At 32.4% G+C, this 24,263-nt stretch overlaps 2 protein-coding genes across 2 annotated transcripts in view; one reads left to right on the plus strand and one right to left on the minus strand.

The window, feature by feature from the left end:
- LOC127728700 (putative leucine-rich repeat-containing protein DDB_G0290503) overlaps window positions 1-20,030 on the minus strand; it is a 99,008-nt gene extending 78,978 nt beyond the window's left edge. The window contains exon 1 of the mRNA XM_052236345.1: window positions 20,015-20,030. The gene's annotated coding sequence lies outside the window, so the exon portion shown is untranslated. The remainder of the gene's footprint in view (window positions 1-20,014) is intronic.
- On the plus strand, window positions 822-5,832 carry LOC127728742 (doublesex- and mab-3-related transcription factor A2-like). The gene is made up of 2 exons (XM_052236380.1): window positions 822-1,316; window positions 4,878-5,832. Exons 1-2 carry the CDS (start codon window positions 947-949, stop codon window positions 5,555-5,557), a joined length of 1,050 nt encoding a protein of 349 aa, XP_052092340.1. The 5' UTR covers window positions 822-946; the 3' UTR covers window positions 5,558-5,832.
- Window positions 20,031-24,263: the final 4,233 nt, after the last annotated feature.

A 24,263-nucleotide genomic window follows, 5' to 3' on the forward strand; every position in this document is an offset into this window, starting at 1 on the left:
TATTTTAAACTTGGACTATAACATTTCAGCAAACGCTTATAGTAATTATATAATTGTTTCCACATTGTCACACAGGCTTTTATAGCATTTTAAAAAGAAAAGAATCTTTCTGAACCACTCTAGCTAGAATATTTTATTCAATTTGTAAAATTCATACTCTTTTATTATTTTGATTCTCTATTAATTCATCTTTTAAATACTTACAATGTGTGTTTATTGTATATGCAAAACTTGCTTTTTCCTTACTATGCACCATATCTGACAAGTTTAAATATTAACAATTTATGCAGTTTGCGTTCGTTTCTATAAAAGCGTTTTTTTTTTTTACATATCATATATTTCAATATCTCTTTAAAATTACTTGAATTATTTATCTAACAAATTTTCAATTATGAATAACAAATAATATCAAAAATCTTTCTAAACTGAGTGGAGGAGAATTAAAGCTTCTTTACTACAGAAATGCTTAAATTTCATTACTGTTATAAAAGCGTGAAAATTTTGCTAATAAATTCAAACAAAATTGAACCAAAATTGTTTGTGTCGATTAAAAGGACTGAATAGATTGCAATAAAGCGATTAAGAAGTCAGATCGTCGTTTTTTGACTTGTCATTTAACCAAACATTTAAGGATATAATTGTTTAAAAATCAAACATAATTTTCGTTCGCTATTTTTCAATCAATGGGTTTGGTCTTAAAATATCTTAACCAATGAAATAGTTAAAGTTATTGAAAGAAAACGAAGTCGCATATCGTATTGACAAGAAAAAAACGATTTTTCTATATAGGGCGGTCCTTTCTGGGCGGGTAACATTAGCAATAGGAAAAAATCAAATACCACAAGATTAAAGCATCAATTATCATTACATTTCTTGTCATTGTCCTTGCAACATACTACGGCAACATTTTTTAACGTCTTTAACGTCTTTTCTTAAAGTAAAAAGGATGAGTTCTGACGAGGAAAAGGGTGATTCTGCAAATTCATTGTTTATGAGAGCATCAGATCGCTACCCTAGAACTCCAAAATGTGCAAGATGTCGTAATCATGGTGTTGTTTCCGCCTTGAAAGGACATAAACGATATTGTAGATGGCGGGACTGTGTTTGTGCTAAATGTACATTAATAGCAGAACGACAGAGAGTAATGGCTGCCCAGGTCGCTTTGAGAAGACAGCAAGCTCAAGAAGAAAACGAAGCTAGGGAACTAGGGATGTTGTACGGACCCACTGGACTACTACAATTAAATCCAGAGACAGTTACTATGTTTCCTGATACCAAGAAATTCCAGACACCTATCAGTACTGAAGAAACTCCCGGTAGGTATTTTATAAAGTTATACATGTAATATGCCATTTAAAAGGATAAACAAAAATAGTTAGTCTTACATTTAATGTATATTAAAACAAATACAATAAAGCAAATGTCACATACCAAATAAAAGGGATATCCGTCAATAAAAGTGCATGTTCATTCCATTTAAAATACAATGTCGAAAGTAAACAGAGTACAATAGAAAAGTATACCTCAATTTGCATATTCATAATTTTGATTTAGACACCTATTAGTACTGAAAAAACTCCAAGAGTTTATTTATTGTTTTGATTATGTTAGGTTTCATTGACTTCTCTCTTTTTTAATTTATCTTGGAGTTCGATATTTTTGTTAATACTTTTTTACTTGCTAGTATATATGTCAAATAACTGCCAGTAATCACAGTAAATAAACAGTCCTGTGGACATTTTGTTTCAATTTACTGTGATTTCAACAAAAATCTGAATCCCTATTATAAAGACAAATTGTGTATTTAGAAATATTTGGCCTCCAAATATCTTTTGTTGAAAACTTGTTTGAAAAACGTGTATGTAGGAAGAAGAAACGATCCCCATGGTTATTGATACATTGTTTAATATTATATAATTTATATGAGAAAATAAAAAAAAAGTATGTGTCTGCAGTCGTTATTTAATTTGAAGAAAAAGCTATTGTGCATTTTATTTTATAGACATACTTAAATAGAAATTTTATGTTAAATTTATGTTCCTTTCAAATAAAATTTAAAAAAAGTTAAATATCGTTTGTTCAAGATGTTGCAGTAAAATATGCTAATCAAAAGTTTAAATCTGAATCATATTGCATCATTTTATCAATAGAATTGTTATCACCATCTTGTTCATCACAATCATGTTTACCTTCCAGATAAGATTTAGGTTGCGAATTTTTATTGGATATAATGATATTCTTGTTTGTTCGAAGTATAAAAAGATAACTCTACATTGTTCCTGGAATTATAGTATATAAATGTTTAAAATAAGGAATATAACTTTCTTTATTAAAGTGTTAAATATATAATTATATTAATACATGTTCTTGATCATAAAGATATAAAATTAAAAAGATGGATTTATCGTATAGCTGTAACTGAAGTATTTCATTTATTCATTGAGATACTAAAATTTTTATTATTGAAAGAAATTTTCCGTAGTCGCGAATAATGCATATTTCGATAAGAAGATCCTTAATATAAAAATAAACTCTTATTTTCTTTATCTACTTAAGATATACAAATGCACTGAATGAGATAAATAAAAGTTTATGTGATTTATCCATAAGTATGAATTGTTGTAAACGAATCATATAAGTATAAATTGTCAACGAATCATACAAGTATAAATTGTAAACGAATACCCATAGATCTTATGTTCCTAGTATTGTCTATTTCTATAACAACACCATAAGACTAACAAACTAGTAGTTAACGTGTGCATGCCTAATGGATTAATTGATTGTTAGTCTTTTGTGTTGCTGTAGTCTTACCCAATGGACTTCAGACTTTTTGATATTTCTGTTTCGCAGTCGATAGTACTTGTATTCGTCTTTTAGTTCATTTGCTTTTGAGTTGTTAGTTCTTCAACTTATATATTTGATTGCAATATAGATATCACTTAATTTTCTCTTTTCCCCTAATCTGATTGTTACAGTACATCTAACTATTATATAGTATGGACAAATGCACTTTTTTTTTATTTGCCGTCACTTTTGATGTTATAACAGATGAAATAATATTGTTGTTGAAAAATTCGAACTCATGATTAAAATTATTTGCGTTTAAATAGATAACAAAAAATGTCTGCATTTACTTCTCAAAGATGATTATTAAAACCGCTGCAGTGTTCTGTACAAACAAAATGCAAATGAACATAGTGTAATATATATGTCTACTGAAAATGATTTGCAATTGTTTATTACTTTTTCATGAACAAATTGATATTTTTTCAATGTTAATCCTAATAACTTGTGTAATTGTATATTTCAAGCTTAAATTACAGAACGTATCACTTTATCAAAACGACTGCACCATTTCAGTGCATTAATTAATGCTTTAAGAAAAAAGGTTTTAATTTGCTAACAGGTTACCGTAGGTCGCAAAAGTGATTTAAACTCTTTTTGTTTATCACCTTTGTTAGTGCAAAGATTTCCGCTTTAGCTATTCAACAAACAAAACACCATATCTTATCAGTAAAAACCAATTCAAAAAGAAACAATTTATTTGTAAAATCATAATCAGATTGCTACAAAATTTCACAATATAGAAATAGAAGTCGCTGTCATGTCGAAGGCCATGTTGTAACTCAATAGCCCTCACAACAATGCTGTTGTAACGAGAAACTCTTCGGTTTCAAGTTATATCATTGTATACTCTGTATATATTTCTATATTTCTGTTGCACTCATTAAAAGTATCAAGTGACATTTAAGGGTGAAAATGAAGTTTTTAATCGAATGACTAGGTTTAAATAGTTTATATTTTTTATACAGAGACGAACTGACTCTCTAACTGATTCACTTCGCCTGTTTTTAAAGTGAGAGTAAAAATTATATCTTTCTCAGTGCACATTCATTGTCCGATCAGAAAATACATTTAATTAGAGATAACACGATTTGTAACACTTTCTTTCACATTTTAACTTTATTTAAAGGAATTATTTGAACACCAGCCGTGAAGTAGTTGGCTGAAACATATCTTGATTTATCTGATCAACACCATTGTACGATTGTTTGAATACGGTCATTTTTGTTCTTGTGCATTTTCTTTTCTGTTTGAACATATTTTAATTCTCTAAACAATATGTTCAAGAAGAATTGAATATTATCATTTTTTCCAATGAACAAATGTCTCCAATTTAAAATACAAGCAGGGCAAGCTTTGAAGTTTTTATTTATTTTAGCAAGCTCGTGGCGATGAAAGTTAATTAAAATTAGAAATTAAAAAAAAACGACGATCATATTACAAAATGAATTAATAGAATATGCATTTCTCAAAAACAATCTTTTGAAGTTTTTTTTTAAATATCAAAATTGTATAGACACTAGATTCAAACAATTTGCTGAATAATAACTACAGTTTTCTTAAATATCCCTGATCATGAACACATTAAAAAAAAAGTTCATTATGACTGTTGTGATATGGAATTACTTTAATTTTTCGCTTTCTTCAATGCATTAATTTGTATTAAGCCACACACATCGCTATAGAAAGTGTTAAGTCATTGAAAATAATGATTCTAGACTCCATCAAATGTAAATATGATTAATGTCCATTGACAATGTATCAGATCGAGTAATTGTTGCCTTGTTATGCATAAATGAGGTAATTATGACGGAAATGGGTGTTTTTATTGGTTTAGTGTTACATTTTATTCGACTTTGAATGAAGTGGAGTGATACATGAAAATTGTTAATTCATATAGAATTATATTATAACCATATCATAATCAGTTAAAAATTAATGAATTTAAGTTGATAGGTTGACTATTCAAATTAACTATGATAATGTTTGAAATGAAAGTAGATTGTATATTAAGAAATTGTATTTTTCAGCTAAACGACAACGACTTGATAAAGACACAGACCATTCTCCATCAGGAAATTCTCCTTCTTCTTCTCCGGATATTAACGAATCATCACGATCATCACCCGGAAACTATCGACATTCTCCTGTACCTTCACCGAAATCATACGAAACGCCAAGCCCAACAGCTGACTCTGCATTTCGCAAATCAAATGAAGAAATCAACAATCTAAACTCACTAAATATGTTATGTCGTATATTTCCACACATGAAACGTAGTGTTTTGCAGCTGATCTTACAAGGGTGTGGCGGTAATATGGTACAGTCAATTGAACAAGTATTGAGTAACCATTGTTCGGAACAAACTGACAGTGGAATACATGCACCAAATCCATTAATGTCGCCATTATCGTCACCATTAGCCGGTACAAACTTTAAATCTGCATTTTCACCTATCTCAACGCTAGCAAACGCTGCATCATTAAATGCCATGAGGTATGCTTGGGGAGGAATAGGCGGTCGAGGTCTTGCATTAGCCATGCCGTATCCACCTATGTTACCAGGTTTAAGTGTCGGTGCTAATTATTCAAGCTTTGAAGGACTATCCAGCAATGGTACGAAGCCATTTCATTATAGCATGTATCCTTGTTGTCCAACAAAACCATTTCCTCAATCGTCAACAGACAAATCAAATTGTCTTACCGATTAAACAGTATATATAACATGGTGCTGTGAATGCTTTCACTCACAGAATAATGGTGCAATAACTGAATGCTCAAATATGTACAGAAATGGTTTTGAATGGTGGGATGTTGTTAATGAAAAGGTTAAGCTATATATATATATATATATATTGTTTGTCACGTCACGTTAATATGTTTATACATCACAAAATGTGTGTTCCAGTTATTTGTTGCATATAGCTTTGTCAAAGATATTGTAGTTATGTAGATATTTGTTGCCAATTAAATTATTTTTTCTGAATTTTATCCTTTTTTGGTTACTGTACAAAATATGATAATGTATGTGCATTTGAAATAATACTCATTTACTATATCAAAGTTTGTTCATGGCCAGTAAAATTAAACAATTGAACGCAAACTCAAAAATACATGAACACACGCATCTTGATTTCATTGGAGATAAAAGCGAGTATAGACCTTTTAACGTTCGAAATGAGCTAAAATGATTTATTATACTTCACGTAAAAATGCAATATTTTGATTGGCTTATACGAGGGTGTTAATTTACTCTTTTTTATGGTAAATACTCTATTATCCTTCACGGAGACGCTTGATCAAGTGTGCGCTTTATTAAATACGACTCTATCCTATGGCAAATACTCTATTACCCTTCACGGAGACGCTTGATCAAGTGTGCGCTTTATTAAATACGGATGGTTGTTATGTACAAGACGTCATAGTTTATTACTTTGAATTTGAAATTTAATCGACAGTAATAACAGAACATTCAGTATAATAAATTAAATAACACATATCTGAGAGGGTGATAGAGCAGGTTGTTACCCCTCGAAAGACATTGTCAACCTTGGCTTCGCCTCAGTTGACAATGTTTTCTCGGGGTAACAATCTATCACCCTCTCAGCTATGTGTTATTTATATAGTGCTATTCATAAAACATTTAAGTCATATGAATTGTGTATAAATGTTACTTGAAATTTGGTGAACATTAGATACTTCGGAAGGACAGATTTAATAATTCCGAAAGCATAATGTGAGACCCTAATCACCACTTAGCCCCCTTTTCACTTGGTACCTGTACCAAAGTTAATGTCTGCAAGTATTATGTTTACAAAAAACACTGAAAATGTGTTGTCATTAAAATGTAAGTTAACTGAAGCTAAAAAAAAAATCAAATATCTTTCTAAATAAAAACATAAGGTGCTATGGTATTGTTGCCAACGAGCCAACATCTATCCATCAGAGATCAAAGGGTAAGGATATACACAATTATAAGTTACCATACGGCGCTCAACAGTGAGTAAAACCCATTCCATACCAAAGAAATATCGCAGCAGTAGTATAGGTTATGTGTTAATCTATGGTGTCGATACTGTTACGGGTAGATTGTATAATGATTTTGTGATTTGCGAACTATATTATTCAAAAGATACCAACTACTTATTGAAATTTTGATTTAATGAAGTTAAATCTCTTTTCGTTTAAGCTTAGTTTTAACTTTATTTAACTGAACGTTTACAACGGCTTTGGTTGATACTAGTATATTAAAGACTTTCTTTGTTAAAACGATCTAAATGATGTGTATATATTTACTAACCAACGTTTGACTCTAGTGTACCAGCAGAAAATTATTTCCGTTTGTCTTTTGAAAAAAAAATTGCTTGGACAGTTGAAGAAATGTTGCTTTGTAATAGTTCTTGTACGGAATTCTTTAGCTGACAGTGAACCTAGGTATCAGATTCAACGTCATAATCCGACAAGACGGGCATGCATATGTATATATCCCACACAATAAACCTGACGCCCATCTTTGGCATATTGGTTCTATTAAAGGACGGGCGAAGGTGACTTTATTTCTATACCCACTTAACTCTTGGGATTTGAAAATTGAATAGAAATCCTTAAGAGGACTTTACAAAACGAAAAAAAAGGTAAAATTGTATTGCTCAAAATTTCAAACAGGATCTGGGCTATAAGATCTAACTATAATCATTCTAACTAATGTACATAAAAAAAATTAAAATGGGAATATAACGGATAAAAAAATATACAGTACTACTAGTAATTTTTGTTTTAGATAAGACAACTATAAATGTCAAATCATGCACCACAAGGTACTTCACTGATATAACATTGTTCACTAGTACACATTTTTGTTCACGGGGCCATGGCAAGCTGAAGTCCGCCTCCGGTGCGGTATTTTCTCGCTGTGTTGAAGACCCATTGGTGGCCTTGGGCTGTTTTTTCTGCTCTTTGGTCGGGTTGTTGTCTCTATGACACATTCCCCGTTTCCATTCTCAATTTTGTTCAATTCTAAGACAAGTTATGACAAAACAACCAAAATATAATAAACCATAGACAACACTGTGGATAAGAAAATACGATTAAATTAAACTTGACTAAATATAAAAATAAGGAGATGTGGTATGATTGCCAATGAGACAACTATCCACCAAAGTACAAATGAAGTGGATGTAAGCAATTATAAGCAACCGAGCGGCCTTCACAATGAGAAAAAACCATACCGTATAGTCGGCTATAAAAGGCCCCGACATGAAAAATATGAAACAATTCAATTGAGAAAACCAACGGCCTAATCTATAACAAAACAATTTACGAAAAACAAATATGATGGACACGAACCAACGACAAACACTGAACTACAGGCTCCTGACTTGGGACAGGCACATAAAGAATGTGGCGGGAATAAACATGTTTGTGAGCGCTCAACCCTCCCCCTAACCTGAGACAGTGGTGTAACAGTACAACATATGAACAAACTATAAAAATCAGTTGAAAAAGCCTAACTCATCAGATGGATACAAATAGAAATACATCTAACAGAAACACAGTGGACGTGGACGGGTACTTATATATACATCCCAAAAACAAAAAGACACTAAGTACAGATCTGAGAGTACTCGCAGTTACTGACAGCTAGTTCAAAGCCAATAACAACTAATGAAAAAAAAATCATGTATCTTAGACTTAAATATCAATCAGTACACATCCAACATCCAATGGAATTTAGTATAAAGACATCATTAACAGTCAGAGAAAAACATGACCTTGTGCAATGCCAAACTATAGGTATCGACAGATTGTAGTACCGTGAAAGTACATATGTGTAATATTTAGTATGGTTTTAATTTACTGATAACAAAATCAATATGTATACCAATAAAAAAACAATATTCAAAGATTTAATTACAGTGTTGAATAGGTAACCTTTTAGAATAAGTTTATTTAAAAGATTGATAAGTTTACACGGATTGTTTCTAAATTTCCGGGCTCGGTTTACAACATCACCGTAAAATGTGCTATTCCGTTTGAAATAAGTTTTCTACAGGTACAGCCAAACTTGCAGACCAAATCAGAATTTAGTAAAGGTTTTAAGTAATTTGTGGTAACGAAATCCCTGACTTAATAATTTACTAGTAATACAGAGATTACGCTCATTAAAATCCAAAACGTCACTACAGACACGAGCATAGCGAACGTGTTGTGATATATAAACACCGTAAGACGGTGCCAAAGGAACATCACCGTCCAATAAGGGAAAATTAACACTAGGGAAAGAATAATCATCCCTTTTGTCGTAAATTTTTGTGTAAAGTTTCTGGTGTAATACTGAAATATCTAAATCTAGGAAAGGACAGTTATTGCTGTTGATATTAGATTTATTTAAAGTAAGTTCCTTTGGGTAAATTTCAGCAGTATAGTTAGAGAATTCTTGATTATTTAACGAAAAAATATCATCAAGATAACGGTAAGTGTTGTTGAATTTATCAATTAAAGGGAATTTAGACGGTTCTTGACTGAGTTTGGTCATACACTACGATTCATAACAATAAAGGAACAAGTCTGCTATTAAAGGACTAAGTTCAAAATGACAAGGAATTATAAACAAAAACCCCAAAACGGATAAAATATACAAACAATAAGCATAGCAACTTTGTATGGATGTACTTTAGATCGTTTTGTTTCTGTCCGAGTATGTGAGTTCATTTGCTCATCGTTAGGATCAAGATTTAGAAAGGAAACATCAGACTCATTAGGTTATTTTCGTAAATCTCTTAATTGGTAATGATTGCTCATCTCCACATCGCTTATAACCCGTTTTTCCTAGACCAACATCAAGTTCAACCCAACTAAAACTAGAAGTTAATTGTATCCACCAAAAGGAAAGACAATTATTAATACTAATCAATTATGAAAACACAATCTGATCAAGTAACATGAAGAAACTAGAGCAAGATACAGAAAATAGGTATTTGTTCATAAAAGGCTGCCACATACATCCTTCAAAATATACATATCGGAATTATATTTCTTCACTTTCCCATAATTTCGTTATTTTCTTAACGAATCTTGTGTATCGACGCCAATTAAAACATACGTAAACGTCCTAGTACAAACAAACAAACAAACCCTCGGATAAAACAGAAAAGGAATCCAATAAAACTCAAATGGAGAGAATTTCTAAAGTCATGATGGATATGACATGTGAAAGGTAGGAGGAATATGACGAAACAGGTAATACAATCAGATGGATAGTAATGGATATGTGCGATCTATGACAGAGTTATGTTTCTAGCAAGCGGAGAAACTGAAGCATTAACGATTAAACAATTTGTGTTACCGACTATACAACTTTTAAAAAAGTAATAGTATGTTTTTTTTTTCTTAAAGCCTTGCTAGAGAAGTTACTAGGTTATCGCGTTGTATCAAAACACGCAGCTATTGGTAGTTATATTTGCTATTACATTATCATGTATTAATCAGCTGTTTTCATATTTAATCTTTCTAAAACTTGGTAAATAACCTAAATTAATATCATTGTGATATTTATATAATGCCTTTGTGCATCGTGTTTACATTCGCCCTTGTCCTTTATACATTCGGTGCCTCTCTTTTTTCTTTTAAAGCTATTCCAAGAGTAATAATTTCTTCCAATTTGGTCATTTAGACAGCCTCCAAGACAGTCTTTAAGATATCTGCCTTTAAACACTTGAAATTAAAAGTTTTCCATGCAAAGTTAAACAATTTAAAAAGATATACATTTATTAGTAATTTAAAGTAAAGCAAGCGCTTTGGACGCACGAAATTAATAAATTGGTATTTTCATTTACTTTGCATTATGCGAATGAGAATGACTACAAACTGTAGCTTCTCTCGTAGAATGGATAACTTTACCCTTTAGTTTCTAGTTCCACGATTCAGATTTTGTCTTTTTACTGAATTACTCTATTGAACGCAAACATCACATCGAACTTGAAATGAAGAAAATCACATATACAGCAAGATCTGCCCAATATCTTCTCTCAGTGAATGTTATTGAGAACCAAACTTTCCGATAAAATATGATTTTAATACAGCAACATTCCAACAACACCCTCATAAGAAGTATATTACTCAATTTCGATTCAATACTCAAGTGTTTGTGTTTCCTCCTTGAATATCCTTGATACAGGGACGTTGAATTCAAAGAAGCTACTGACTTAAGGAGGTTAAGGAGGTTAAATGAAAAAGGTTATCTCCTCAAAGTTAACGGATGCCATCATGATTTTGTTGACTTATAGAATAACACAGATGACCATGGATAGAAAATTACTACTAATATTTTAATTCATGCTTATTAGTATTTCATATCCCAACTCGTTCGCTATGCGCGTGTCTTTTGTGACGTTTTGGATTTCAATGAACGTAATCTATAATGTATTACTGGTAAATTATTAATTCAGGAATTTCGTTACCACGAATAACTTAAAACCTTCAATAAATATTTCCATAGATACAATGATTTGGTTTGGATGTTTGGTTGTACCTGTAGAAAATTTTCTTTAAACGGGATAGCACATCATAATTTTAACGGAGATGTTGTTTACAGAGCCCGGAAATTTAGATACGATCCGGGTAAACTTATTGATCCTTTAAATAAACTTATTCTAAAAGGTTACCAATTCAACACTGTGATTTTGTTATCAGTAAATTAAAATCAAACTTAATATTATTTTTTATATACATATGCACATCCATGGCTCTACAATCTTTCGATACCTGTATCTTGGCATTGCACAAGGTCATGTTTTTCTTTTTTCTTATTCTAAATTCCATTTGATGTTGGATGTATACTGATTGATATTTAAGTCTAAGATACATGATTTTTTTTTCATTAGTTGTTATTGGCTTTGAACTAGCTGTCAGTAACTGCGAGTACTCTCAGATCTGTACTTAGTGTCTTTTTGTTTTTGGGATGTATATATAAGTACCCGTCCACGTCCACTGTGTTTCTGTTAAATGTATTTCTATTTGTATCCATCTGATGAGTTAAGCTTTTTCAACTGATTTTTACATCGCGATGACCTTGAGGTCATTCCGATGTATTGCTATCGCCTAGATTTCCATTATGTAAATTAGTTTTGGGTTTGTAACCGATCTATAAACATGATAAATATGCGCACATAAACGAGTGCAAAATAGCATTCCTTATCGTTTGATATAAATACATCTCTTCAATGAATACTGATAAAAATATTTTTGTTTACAACATAGATTAATAATATGAAAATGTTTTGTAGTTAGATATATATATATATATAAGTAAAAAATCATTGATAATATCAATGCACACGTACCGAAAAATTGTGTTAAAGCATGCGGAAGAATATCCCAAAGAACGTTATGCGACAATACCGGCAAGGACCGGTAACTCTGTAATTGTTTTTGCGGGAAAATATGAATGCCTACTCGTATCCAATCTTAGAAAAATCGAATTTTTACAGAAAAGTGTCCACCATGCACTTGCATTGCACTATTATTAGAATAGTAGAATAGAATGATATACAAATGGATGCAAATCATATATATATGTAACTGTTATTTTAATATAATATATAACAACAAATCAGTGTATACTGATTTGTATCACTACAATATAATAGTTATTACGGTGAAGTTGAATTTCCTGTCATTTATTCATCATCCACGCACGAACATGTCTCAGAAAAAAATATATCTCTGTACATTAACCTCAGTTTCAGGTAAAGAGATATGTTGTTTTTTCTGAGACAAGTGCTTTTGACCATCCTCAAGAACATGTGGTCATCCGATGTTCAGTACTTCAGTACTTTGATTATAGTTTGTTCTTATGTTGTACTGTTACACCACTGTCTCAGGTTAGGGGAGGGTTGAGCGCTCACAAACATGTTTATTCCCGCCACATTCTTTACAAGTGCCCTACCACTCCGGTCTGAGTTTTTTGTTAGATGTATTTCTTCTTTGTATCGATCTGATGAGTTAAGCCCTTTTCAACTGATTTTTATAGGTAAACTTTGTTCTTATGTTGTACTGTTACACCACTGTCCCAGGTGTTGGCACCTTCAAACTAGTTTAATCCCGCCACATTCTGTATGTGCCTGTCACAAGTCAGGAGCGTGTTATTCAGTGGTTGTCGTTTGTTGCTGTGAATCATATTTGTTTTTCGTTCATTATTTTGTACATAAATCTGGCCGTTAGTTTTCTTGTATGAATTGTTTTACATTTGTCATTTCGGGGCCTTTTATAGCTAACTACGTGGTATGGGTTTTGCTCATTGTTGTAGACCGTACGGTGACCTATAGCTTTTCACTTCTATGTCATTGGTCTCTGGTGGAGAGTTGTCTCATTGGCAACCATACCACATCTTCTTATTTTACCATTACGAAACAATGGATACTGTAGGCGAATGGTACCATCGAAGCATATATGAATAAACTGGATTGATGGATTCAATGCTTGCTTAACGTCCAGTGGCAAATAGTTCATGCATATTCAGGACGGGAGCAAGCTAACAATTATTCAATTAGGTAGAATCTGCAAAGCAAGTCAATAGGGATGAAAGCCGGTCAGAAAATTTAGACTGCCAATGGAAAATATATATCAGAGAGGGGCAGAAATTGTGCAACAGGCCACCTACGAACTCCCTAAACGAGTTAAAGCAGTGGTTCTTTGATGTGCAGAGATTATGACATTATCCCTACAGAAAACATCGGATTTAATGTCCTAATTTCGATCAAGCGTGGCTGCGTATTTATGAATCCAACATAGTCGCACGGACGCACGGTTATTTACTGTCCGAATGAAGAAGTCCTGGTATGACCATATTTCTATTCTCCAATCGTTCGTAGGGTCAAAATAAAAGGAGACGTGTGGTATACGAAATATGAAAGCAACCCAACACAAAAAGCAAAACACGCTATGAGGTCGTCACAAGTCTATAACAACAGACAAGAGTCTAAATAATATGCCAAGTTCTAAATATCCCTATATAATTAAAATAAACTATTTTAAATCTGCCATCAATACCAAAATACCCAAATTGCAATAACATATCATATATAGCACACAGCAACCTACGATGTACCTGATTTGGGACATGCACGTGAATATGGGGTGGGGTTAACCTATCATCTGACATCTTAACCCTCCCCCTTTTAATCTCAATCGCTTGAAAAATTGAAAATCTACCAACAGTGTTATCGATCCATTGTTATTTCGGCATGTAAATTTTTATTTTGCACAGCTAATATAAAAATAAGAAGATGTGGTATGATTGCCATTGAGACAACTCTCCACAAGAGACCAAATGACACAGAAATTAACAACTATAGGTCACCGTACGGCCTTCAACAATGAGCAAAACCCATACCGCATAGTCAGATATAAAAGGTCTCGAAATGACAAATGTAAAACAATTCAAACGAGAAAACTAACGGCCTAATTTATGTACAAAATAATGAACGAAAAACAAATATGTTACACAGCAACAAACGACAACCACTGAATTACAGGCTCCTGACTTAAACGAGGTTAAACTAGTCTGAAGGCGCCAACCATTCCCCTCACCTGGCACAGTGGTGTAACAGCACAACACAAGAACAGACTATGAAACACAATAAACGAATAACAACTATGAGAAACAGCAAAAAACGACAACCACTCTATTACAGACTCCTGGCTTGGGAAAGGCACATATAGAATGTGGCGGAGTTAAACTAGTTTGAAGGCGTCAACCCCACCCCAACCTGGGACAGTGGTGTAACAGTACAACACAAGAACAAACTATAAAAATCAGTTGAAAAAGACTTAACTTTTCTGATGGATACAAATAGAAATACATCTAACAAAAACACAGAGTGGACGTGGCAGGATACTTTTACATCCCCACAACAAAAAGACACTAAGTACAGATCTGAGAGTACTTGCAGTTACTGACAGACTGACAACTAATAAAAAAAAATATGCATCTAAGACTAAAATATCAATCTTTGAATTCACTTGAATTTAACTGAAAATCAAATATGTTGGATCAAGTATGATTTAAATTCTTGTATAATATATTATTGGAAGCGGAAATTATTTGTTATTTCCATGCACCCGTTTTTTGTATATTTGAAACCTAATTTGGTAAACATTGTAGTAATTTTTGCTTGTAAAATGTATTTGTACATTTCTGTTAACCGCGCTTATATCCTGTTTTTTGCTCACCTTTCCAAAGGAAATGTGAACTTTTGATATCACGTCGTCCGACGCGTCGTCCGTCCGGTGTAAACTATTTCAAACATCTTCTCCTCTGAAACTACTAAACCAATTCCAACCAAACTTAAGCTGAATGATCCTTAGGGTATCTAGAATAAGGTTTGTGTTTTATTTTTTGTTTCGTCAAAAAACATGGCCGCCATGGCTAAAAATAGAACATAGGGGTAAAATGCAGTTTTGGCTCATTTCTCAAAAACTAAAGCATTTGGAGCAAATCTGACTTGGGGGTCAATATGTTCATTAGATCAAGTTCTATCAGCCCTGGAATTTTCAGATGAATCTAACAACCCATTGTTGGGTTGCTGCCACTAAATTGGTAATTTTAAGGAAATTTTGCAGTTTTTGGTTATTATCTTGATAAATATTATTATAGATACAGATAAACTGTAAACAGCAAAAATGTTCAGCAAAGTAAGATCTACAAATATGTTTAATATGACCAAAATTGTCAATTGACCCCTTAAGGAGTTATTGCCCTTTAAGGACAATTTTACACAATTTGTTGATCATGTTTTCTAACTTTAAAAAATCTTCTCCTCTGAAACTGCTAAACCAAATTAAACCAAACTTAAGCTGAATGATTATTAGATTATCTAGAATAAACTTTTTGTTTTATTTTCTGTTTCCTCAGAAAACATGGCCGCCATGGCTTAAAATAGAACATAGGGTAAAATGCAGTTTTTGACTTGTATCTCAAAAACTAAAGCATTTAGAGCAAATCAGACAGAAGTTAAAGTATTCATTAGGTCAAGGTCTACATGCCCTGAAACTCTCAGCCAAATCGGATATCTGATTTTTAGGTTATTGCCCCTGAATTGATGATTTTAAGGAAATTTTGCAGTTTTCGGTTATTATCTTGAATATTATTATAGAAAAAGATAAACTGTAAACAGCAAAAATGTTCAGCAAAGTAAGATCTACAAATAAGTTTCTAGACCAAAATTGGCAATTGACCCCTTTAAGGAGTTATTGCCCTTTAAAGACAATTTTTCACAATTTGTTCATCTAGTTTGCTTACTTTAAAAATTCTTCTCCTTTGAAAATGCTGAATCATTTCAGCCAAACTTGGGCTGAATGAGTTTCAGGGTATCTAGTATAAATTTTGTATTTTATTTCCTTGTACGTCAAGAAACATAGCCACTATGGCTAAAATGGAACATAGGGGTAAAATGTTTTTTTTTTTTTGCTTTTGAAGAAAATATGACAGATACAAAGAACATTTAAATGGCATTTTTAAGCAACTCATTTAAGAATTGAATGCTTCTTTTTGTAAATTTATTGGGGTGTAAAAGCGTTGACCAAAGTACATTTTGTATGAAGCGCGGAAGCCCTTCATTCTAAAAATGTGCGCACGGTCAACGCTTTTACAACCCTATAAAATTACTAAAAGAAGCATTCAATACTTAGTTTAAGCAATATTTATTCAGATAAATCAACATTAAACGATATGATACAAATGAAATAAATATTAAGGATTCAGAAACAAGCAAATTTGCTTTTACAAATCTGTCTCCTTTTACACAAATAATACACTTATTGAACAATACATAAATATAAATGCTGACATGCTCTGTAATAAATATATGAATATTAAAAGTAGAAAATACATTACAGAAGAAGAAGAAAAAAATACAAAAATAAACATGAATTTTTGTAATGTATACAGTGTGAAATGCTTGGGTTCCTATTGAATGGTGAAGCAGTAACATCAAGGGTTAAAACGTTTGCTTTTGATAATATATTTCTGCACCAAACTAAATAAATGACTATTTTGCTCATCTGAGAGTACCGTTGATCTAAAAAGCAATATTTTTGTGTCAACTTGGACAGGAAGAACTGAAACAGAAGCTAATAGTTCATGTCTTAAATCAGTGTATATTGGACAAGATAACAGGAAGTGAGAATTTGTTTCTACATCACCACAACGACAATCTGGAGAGTCTACTAAATTGCGAAGGAATAGGTGAGAATTCAATGAACTTGAATCCATTCTTAAGCGAGCATGAAGAATTTGACCAAGACGATATCCCACGTAATAATAGCTTTTAGAGAAAAATTGATTAAAAATCTGAAAATTGTACAAAATGAGGAAATATATCAGACTTTTCTAGTGTTATGAATGTCATATCAATCCGACTCCCCAACAGCTCTAAACTCACAACTAAAGTACATTGTATTATGCACTGCCATTTGGGGGGGGGGGGGGGGGGGGGGGCAGTTAAATTCAACTATAAATTGACAAATACCACAGCATTATACCATTATCTAGTAAAATTGGGTACCACTGGTTTGATACATCTACTGATGGACTGTTATTTCCCGGTCGTATCTAAGTAGCTTGGTACTTTGGTACTGGCATGAAAATACGAATTTGTTTTAATAAAAGGAGAAGGTATGATTTAGTTATAAATTGAAAAATTACACTGTATTATACCTTTATATTTTGATATGGAAACGGGGAATGTGTCAGAGAGACAACAACCCGACCAAAGAGCAGAAAACATGCCAAGGCCACCAAAGGGTCTTCAACGCAGCGAGAAAATTCATCAACCGGAGGCGGTAATCAGCAGGGACATAAACAATAATGTATACTAGTTCAGTGAAATGACATATATAGAATATAGAATGGAAACAGGGAATGTGTCAAAGAGACAACAACCCGACCAAAGAGTAGAAAACAGGCCAAGGCCACCAATGGATCTTCAACGCAGCGAGACAATCCCGCACTTGGAGGCGGGCCTCAGCTGGCTCCTTTTAACTTCCATTTCGCTGAACTGTCATACATCATTGTTTATGGGCCAGCTGAGATCCATTCAAGGTGGCCTTGGCCTGTTTTCTGCTCTTTGGTCGGGTTGTTGCCTCTTTGATACATTCCCCGTTTTCATTCTCTGTTCTATTATTTGTCGAATCTGACACAGTACAATTGGTACGGGTAATTTCATTATTGTGATGTCAAATACTAGTAGTCAATTAATAATGTAAAAAAAAGTATTATTAGTTTTTTTAAGCAGTAAACTCTTGGAGTAAATAATCTGGGAATACAAAATTATTTGAAGAACAGTTACTCAAAAAACCAAAAGGACCTCTTATCTTCACTGGTCCTTTGCTACTTGTGAAGGTTATCTGAACTAACCCTCATCGTGTATTTTACCGTTACTCTTTACATTTTCGTTTTGGTAGTCTTTTGTTTGCTAAAAATAATCAACTATTCCATAAAGGGATAGTAATAAAATCTCCTTTTGCCGTTTTACTTGTAATGACTTCGGCAATGTTTGTTGGTAAGTTATAAAATACCATGTACTTTTGAAATTTGACACTCTTTAACTGATTATGACCAAGGGTTCGAATCAGTCATTGAAAAATTAAACTCAGAATGTGATGGCAATGAAAATACCGTATATCGGCGAAATTTTGGTTATCTTCGCGAAAAACATTTCACCACGAAATTTAAGCACCCTTTTCATTTTAGATTTACATATATCGATTCCGAAAAAAACACCACATAATGTACCTTACAGTTAAATCTGAGATTTTTTATTCATGAAGTGATCTAATGCATGCGAGTATTATGTAATACTATTGTATCTTATAACATCGATAGCACTTCTGTGTCATGTGATGAATGGATTCGGGAAAGAAAAAGATCATCAACCCAGATCGTTAACATATTTAGAACAGCTGTGGATCTAATCAAACTAAATAGGAATATTGAATGCATGTTTCTTTTGAAGTAACATGCTAGTAAATAGATCATCAATTGAGATTTATGTGACATGTTATAAGCAGTTATATAGTTTAGAACAATGAGGATCTATTTGGTCCACTAATAAATGCATCCTAAATGACCACTTAGGACAGTAATACCAAATCTCCACCAGTCTATCTTTTTCTTTGAAAGGCATTACGATTTTTAAAGTCATATCCATCAGCATGAGCAGTAATTATAAAAAATCATAAAATTATCTGGACATCTAACGACTTTGAATATCCAATGAGGTAGGAAATTGCATGGTCTGGTCATTTGCACGTAGGAATCTCGTCATCTTTATAACATTTGAAATCCTATACCTTTGGCAAATCGTTATTGATTAACAACCATCATCAAATTCTTAATATAAAATTATCAGATTCAGATTTAGTTTTTTTGCATCATTTGCAACTGTACAATGTGACAGCATGTAATTGTATATAATGATTATGTAAGATAGTATGTATTAATGCGTTTGTGCAAAAAGGAAAAAGTATTAATGCGTTTGTGCAAATGGAAAAAAGTATTAATGAGTTTTATATAATAGATAAACATAAATGATAATTTCGAGAGAAAAAAACACTTCGTTCGCCCCAGCGTCAGAAACTTGTACATAATATAAAAAATGATGAAGATATATATGTAAAGTTTTGTTCCGTAAAAAGAGAAACTAGGTTCAAATTCAATATTTAAGCTATGATTATAATCAACGTTGTTTTTTAAATAAGATTCCGCGATCAATTTCATGACGCAAACGGGGTAATTTTAAAAGTTACAATGAAAAGGTACATTTGATACCTGTAAAATTATTAAAATTATTGAAAAGACCGTTGAAAGGAGATGTTTAGTAATAAATAATCGTAAGTAAACAGGAAAATGACATAGCAGAATTTGTATCTCTCCCATGATGTTAATTTTGTAATTATTGTATGTGCCTAAAATGACTAATTGTTTTATAATTATAGAAATTAGCATTCCCTGTCAAGATATCTATTGTCTATTAGGTGGATTCGACTTCCTTCAATATTGACCAGAAGTCAATGAATTTCATAATTTTCTTACATATTACAGCCTCGACAATACTTGTTAAAAGTTGTTATAACACTAAATATATCTGATTTTTTTTTATTATCAATACCATATGAGCTTACAGAAATAATGTTGTAGGCTCTTAGGTATAACAAAATCTATATATTGATATATAACACTTCATCAATTTCGTGCGTCCGAAGCACTTTTCTAGATTTGCCTATAAATAGATCAGGAACGCTCAAATCAAAACTTTTGAAAACCAGGGATGTTTAAAACCTAGACTCGTGAAGAGCATATATGACATGCAAAAGGGACCTTAAAATAGACAAATCATCTACGGTCAAATTTGCTTGTATCTTATACATTGTATAATCTAATGCCTCATCAAAACTATGTAATTGTGCATAAACTAAGGTCGCAACTTCCTCAGATGTTCTTACGCGTCAGTTTGGCTATTCTATCAGAACATTTGGTTTTTATTATTCCAAACGCATCATATTGTTGGCTTTCCAAACTTTCGATCACGAGCCGTACCACGTGAGCCGTGCAGTACCATGAAGGTTAATCAAGAAACACGTGTTTTGCGCTAGGAAATCCCGTCATTTGTTTATGATATATGCATTGTCATTCTTGATATCTAACATACAACAGACGTATCAAAACAATTGTAGTATTAAAATCTGTTAACAAATTGCATAAATTATACATACAAAAAAACTGTACAGGGAGGTATAAGTATATAGACAGGATAATTGACCTTCGTTCTACATTAGAACACAGAACAACTCATGTCTTACAATAATGATACTACCACGGCATCGAGGGAGACAAAATATTTCCATAAGTGGATATTTCTTCTCTCGAGATAATAAAATTTTCATATTTGAAACGCGAGGTTTGCCGAGCTTTTAAGATATTTAAAATATTTACTGTCGAGAGAGGAGAAATATCGTATTGCACGACATTTGGATGTGGAATCTGTTTCTATAATGATGGAGAAACTTTATCTTTCTTTTTCAATGATCTGCAAAACGATGTGTCCTTTATATGAGACGTCATCATGCATGGTCGCCTTTTTTCGTGATGTCACAATAGAAAATACAGAGGAAAGCAACGAATTTATAATTTAATTTCGACCAATGAAGTGCTGAGATCAAACGAACCACACGTTAATCATAAGAAAATAATCAATCGGGTGTGAATATAAATCGGGTAAGAATTAGAGAAACAAGGATAAAACTATAATTTTGTGACCCAAGAATTGTTACGTTTCCTATGGTACCTTTTTAACTGATTTTGAATATCTATGGCGGACAACGCATGCATATATATATATATATATATGGAGTCATTAAAACTGTCGACGCACCGTTTTAAGTTGTAGCGATTTCCTCGAGCTTTTTCTCCTGATGAATATATTTGAAATAAATTTACGAGTTTTTTTTTTATCGATAAACCACTGTTGCTCCTTCTCCCAGTACGCACGTCTTAAATGACCGAAATGTTTTGTAAACTAAATAAATAAAAAGGTTTGAGAGCATAAATAAAGACCCGACTCGTTCATCTAGATATTTCCTTAAACTAAATATTTACAAAAGTTCTCTCCCCTCCCCAAATCAAAAAGCCATATCTAAGCAGTTATTATAATACCAACTACTAATGAAATGATTTGTTGGTCACTGTTTGCTAGTTTTACAAAACATCTGAAGCATTTAGCATTTGTCATATTTTCTATTACAGTTTACCATATATATAAGAATATTATTTGCATGTTAACACAATGTTCTGTTTTAGTCAAGGCAGACTCGTTGGTTGATAGAACAAATATAATTTACAAATTCAAAATCTAAAATTTTAACACACTAAGGTTAATGCATGTGATCTTTCGATTCAATTGGGTCAGTTATGTCATAAGTGATGATCGTAAACAAAAAATGCAAATAACAGGTTAAAATGTTCATTTTCAAGGGCAGTTATTCCAATAAACAGTCATTTGACTTATTTAATCATTTGAATCATTTGTTGATCGTCCTTCCCTTCGCCTATATCATCCTGCTCAGTCGCTCCCTAATTTTCGCATCACGGTTTTGAGCAGTGAGCAGAAATTGTCATATATATTCGAGGAAAGGCAACGTCTGCTTTCAGATTTTTTGTTAACGAAAAAGCAAGAGACGTGAGATAAGGATGGATGATGCTTCAATCGGGTGGTATGTGGTGTTCTCGCTTGTATTTCACGGAACACTAGAGCTATTGTTCTTGATAAAAATGTAATGCATGCCATTATGAAAGTTTGTCATCAGGTCGCTCGTTAACGGTCTCACAAACACAACACTGTAAACGATTGAACACAAGTATGCATTACTTTTGTATGAAACTGTTTAGAATATTTTAAAAGCAGTTTGAACCCGTTATCAATATATGAATTTATTCCTAAATGTTTTTTTTTTTCATTCAGAGAATATATTACAGTTCGTTTAACCAAAGAAATTGAAATCAGGAAAAGGTTTTATTTCTTATCCTAAAGAACTAGTGTCTGTAGCAGTTTTTCGTTGTTTAAGATGCTTCTTTCAATCACATCTGATTTTTTCAACAATTATATTTTGAGTATTCCCATTTTTACATCGCGATGACCGTGAGGGCATTCCGATGTATTGTTGCCACAGAGATTTGACTTTCGTTTTTGACTGGTTATCGAGTGCAAAATAACATTCCTTATCGCTTGTTATAAATTCATTTCTTCAATGAATGCTCATAAAAATATTTTTTTTAGAACTTAAATCAATAATATAAAAATGTTTTGTCATTAGAAATATATATATATATAAATAAGTAAAAAAATCATTAATATCTATGCACACGTACAGAAAAATTGTGCTAACGCATGCGGAAGAATATCACAAGAACGTGTTGCGGGAAAATATGAATGCCTACTCAAATCCAATCTATTAGAAAAATCGAATTATTACAGAAGAGTGTCCACCTTGCACTTGCACTGCACTATCATTAGAATAGTAGAATAGAATGATATACAAATGGATGAAAATTATATATACATGTAACTGTTACATACAAATATTAATATGATATGCAACAACAAACCAGAGTATACTGATTTGTATCACCAAGGATTTGTATAGTAAGATCTTACTATACAAATCCTTGGTATCACTACAATATAATAGTTATTACGGTGAGGTTGAATACCCGTCATTTATTCATCATCCACGCACGAACTTGTCTCAGAAAAATATATATCTCTGTACATTAACCTCACTTTCAGGTATAGACAAGTGCTTGTAACCATCCACAAGAACTTGCGGTCATCCGATGTTCAGTACTTCAGTACTTTGATTTTTTATGGTTAACAACTATATATGCTTGAACAAATGATCTACCGTCTTTTAGTAATGATCTTTGGAGATTATTAAACCGCCCATATGACGCGTGCCTTTCTGTATAAAGTGTGTGGACATTGGTTTTAATCATTAGTTGGGATTATGTTTACAAAAATTAACTGTTTATGAAAGCCACCGACGGGAAACCTCAATTATTTTTGTTTGTATTTTATGGTCCAAATATCTACGCTTATATATCAAGTATTTATACATTATTGTTTTTTTTTTATTATTATTTCTTTTGCTTGAACGTTCCTGGTTAAGGTTTATCCTGAAAAGCGCTTCGGACGCACCAAATCTATAAAGTGTGTTTTTTCTTCATTTTCTGGCACAGGGTCAATATCGCTGCTGTTAGAGTGCTTGTCCGGAGTGTATCATAAACCCAGTATTCAGGGCTTTACCATTGACATGATTTATAACATACCTTTAAATTCTACATTGAAAGATTGACAAATTATTACGAAAAAAGCGCTTCAACTCCATTAGGCAAAATTAACCTACGGTTGATTTGGCTATTCCTTTTTTGTTCCTTTTGGGCATAAAGCTCCAAGCGTATACAAGTTTTTATACATCCTTGGCTTTCAATTGTTGTTGGCTTGAGCGTTGCTGAGTATGATAAATCAAAAAAGATGAACCACATCTATGAAGTGTTATTTCTATACATAGTATTAAAGTTTTTTAAACTTCATACAGATTTACTAAACCATAATTCTTCCATTATTCCACTGTTACTTATATGAATCCTATTTGAACTAATTTGTCCATAAGTGCTGACGCCAACACCAATCGACCAACCAATCAATCAATCAGGTTAAAAAGACCAATCATTGCATGTCATATTACCTGCATCTCTATTTTCTTATCATATGAGTTGCGTTATCAGTTATTGTAGAGTATAAGTTAATAATGTTAATACCTCTGGGTAAAAGTATAAGTTAGTATTGTTAATGCCGCTGGGTA

The sequence above is a fragment of the Mytilus californianus genome, unplaced genomic scaffold (assembly GCF_021869535.1).
Source record: "Mytilus californianus isolate M0D057914Y unplaced genomic scaffold, xbMytCali1.0.p SCAF_1, whole genome shotgun sequence".
NCBI lineage: Eukaryota > Metazoa > Mollusca > Bivalvia > Mytilida > Mytilidae > Mytilus > Mytilus californianus.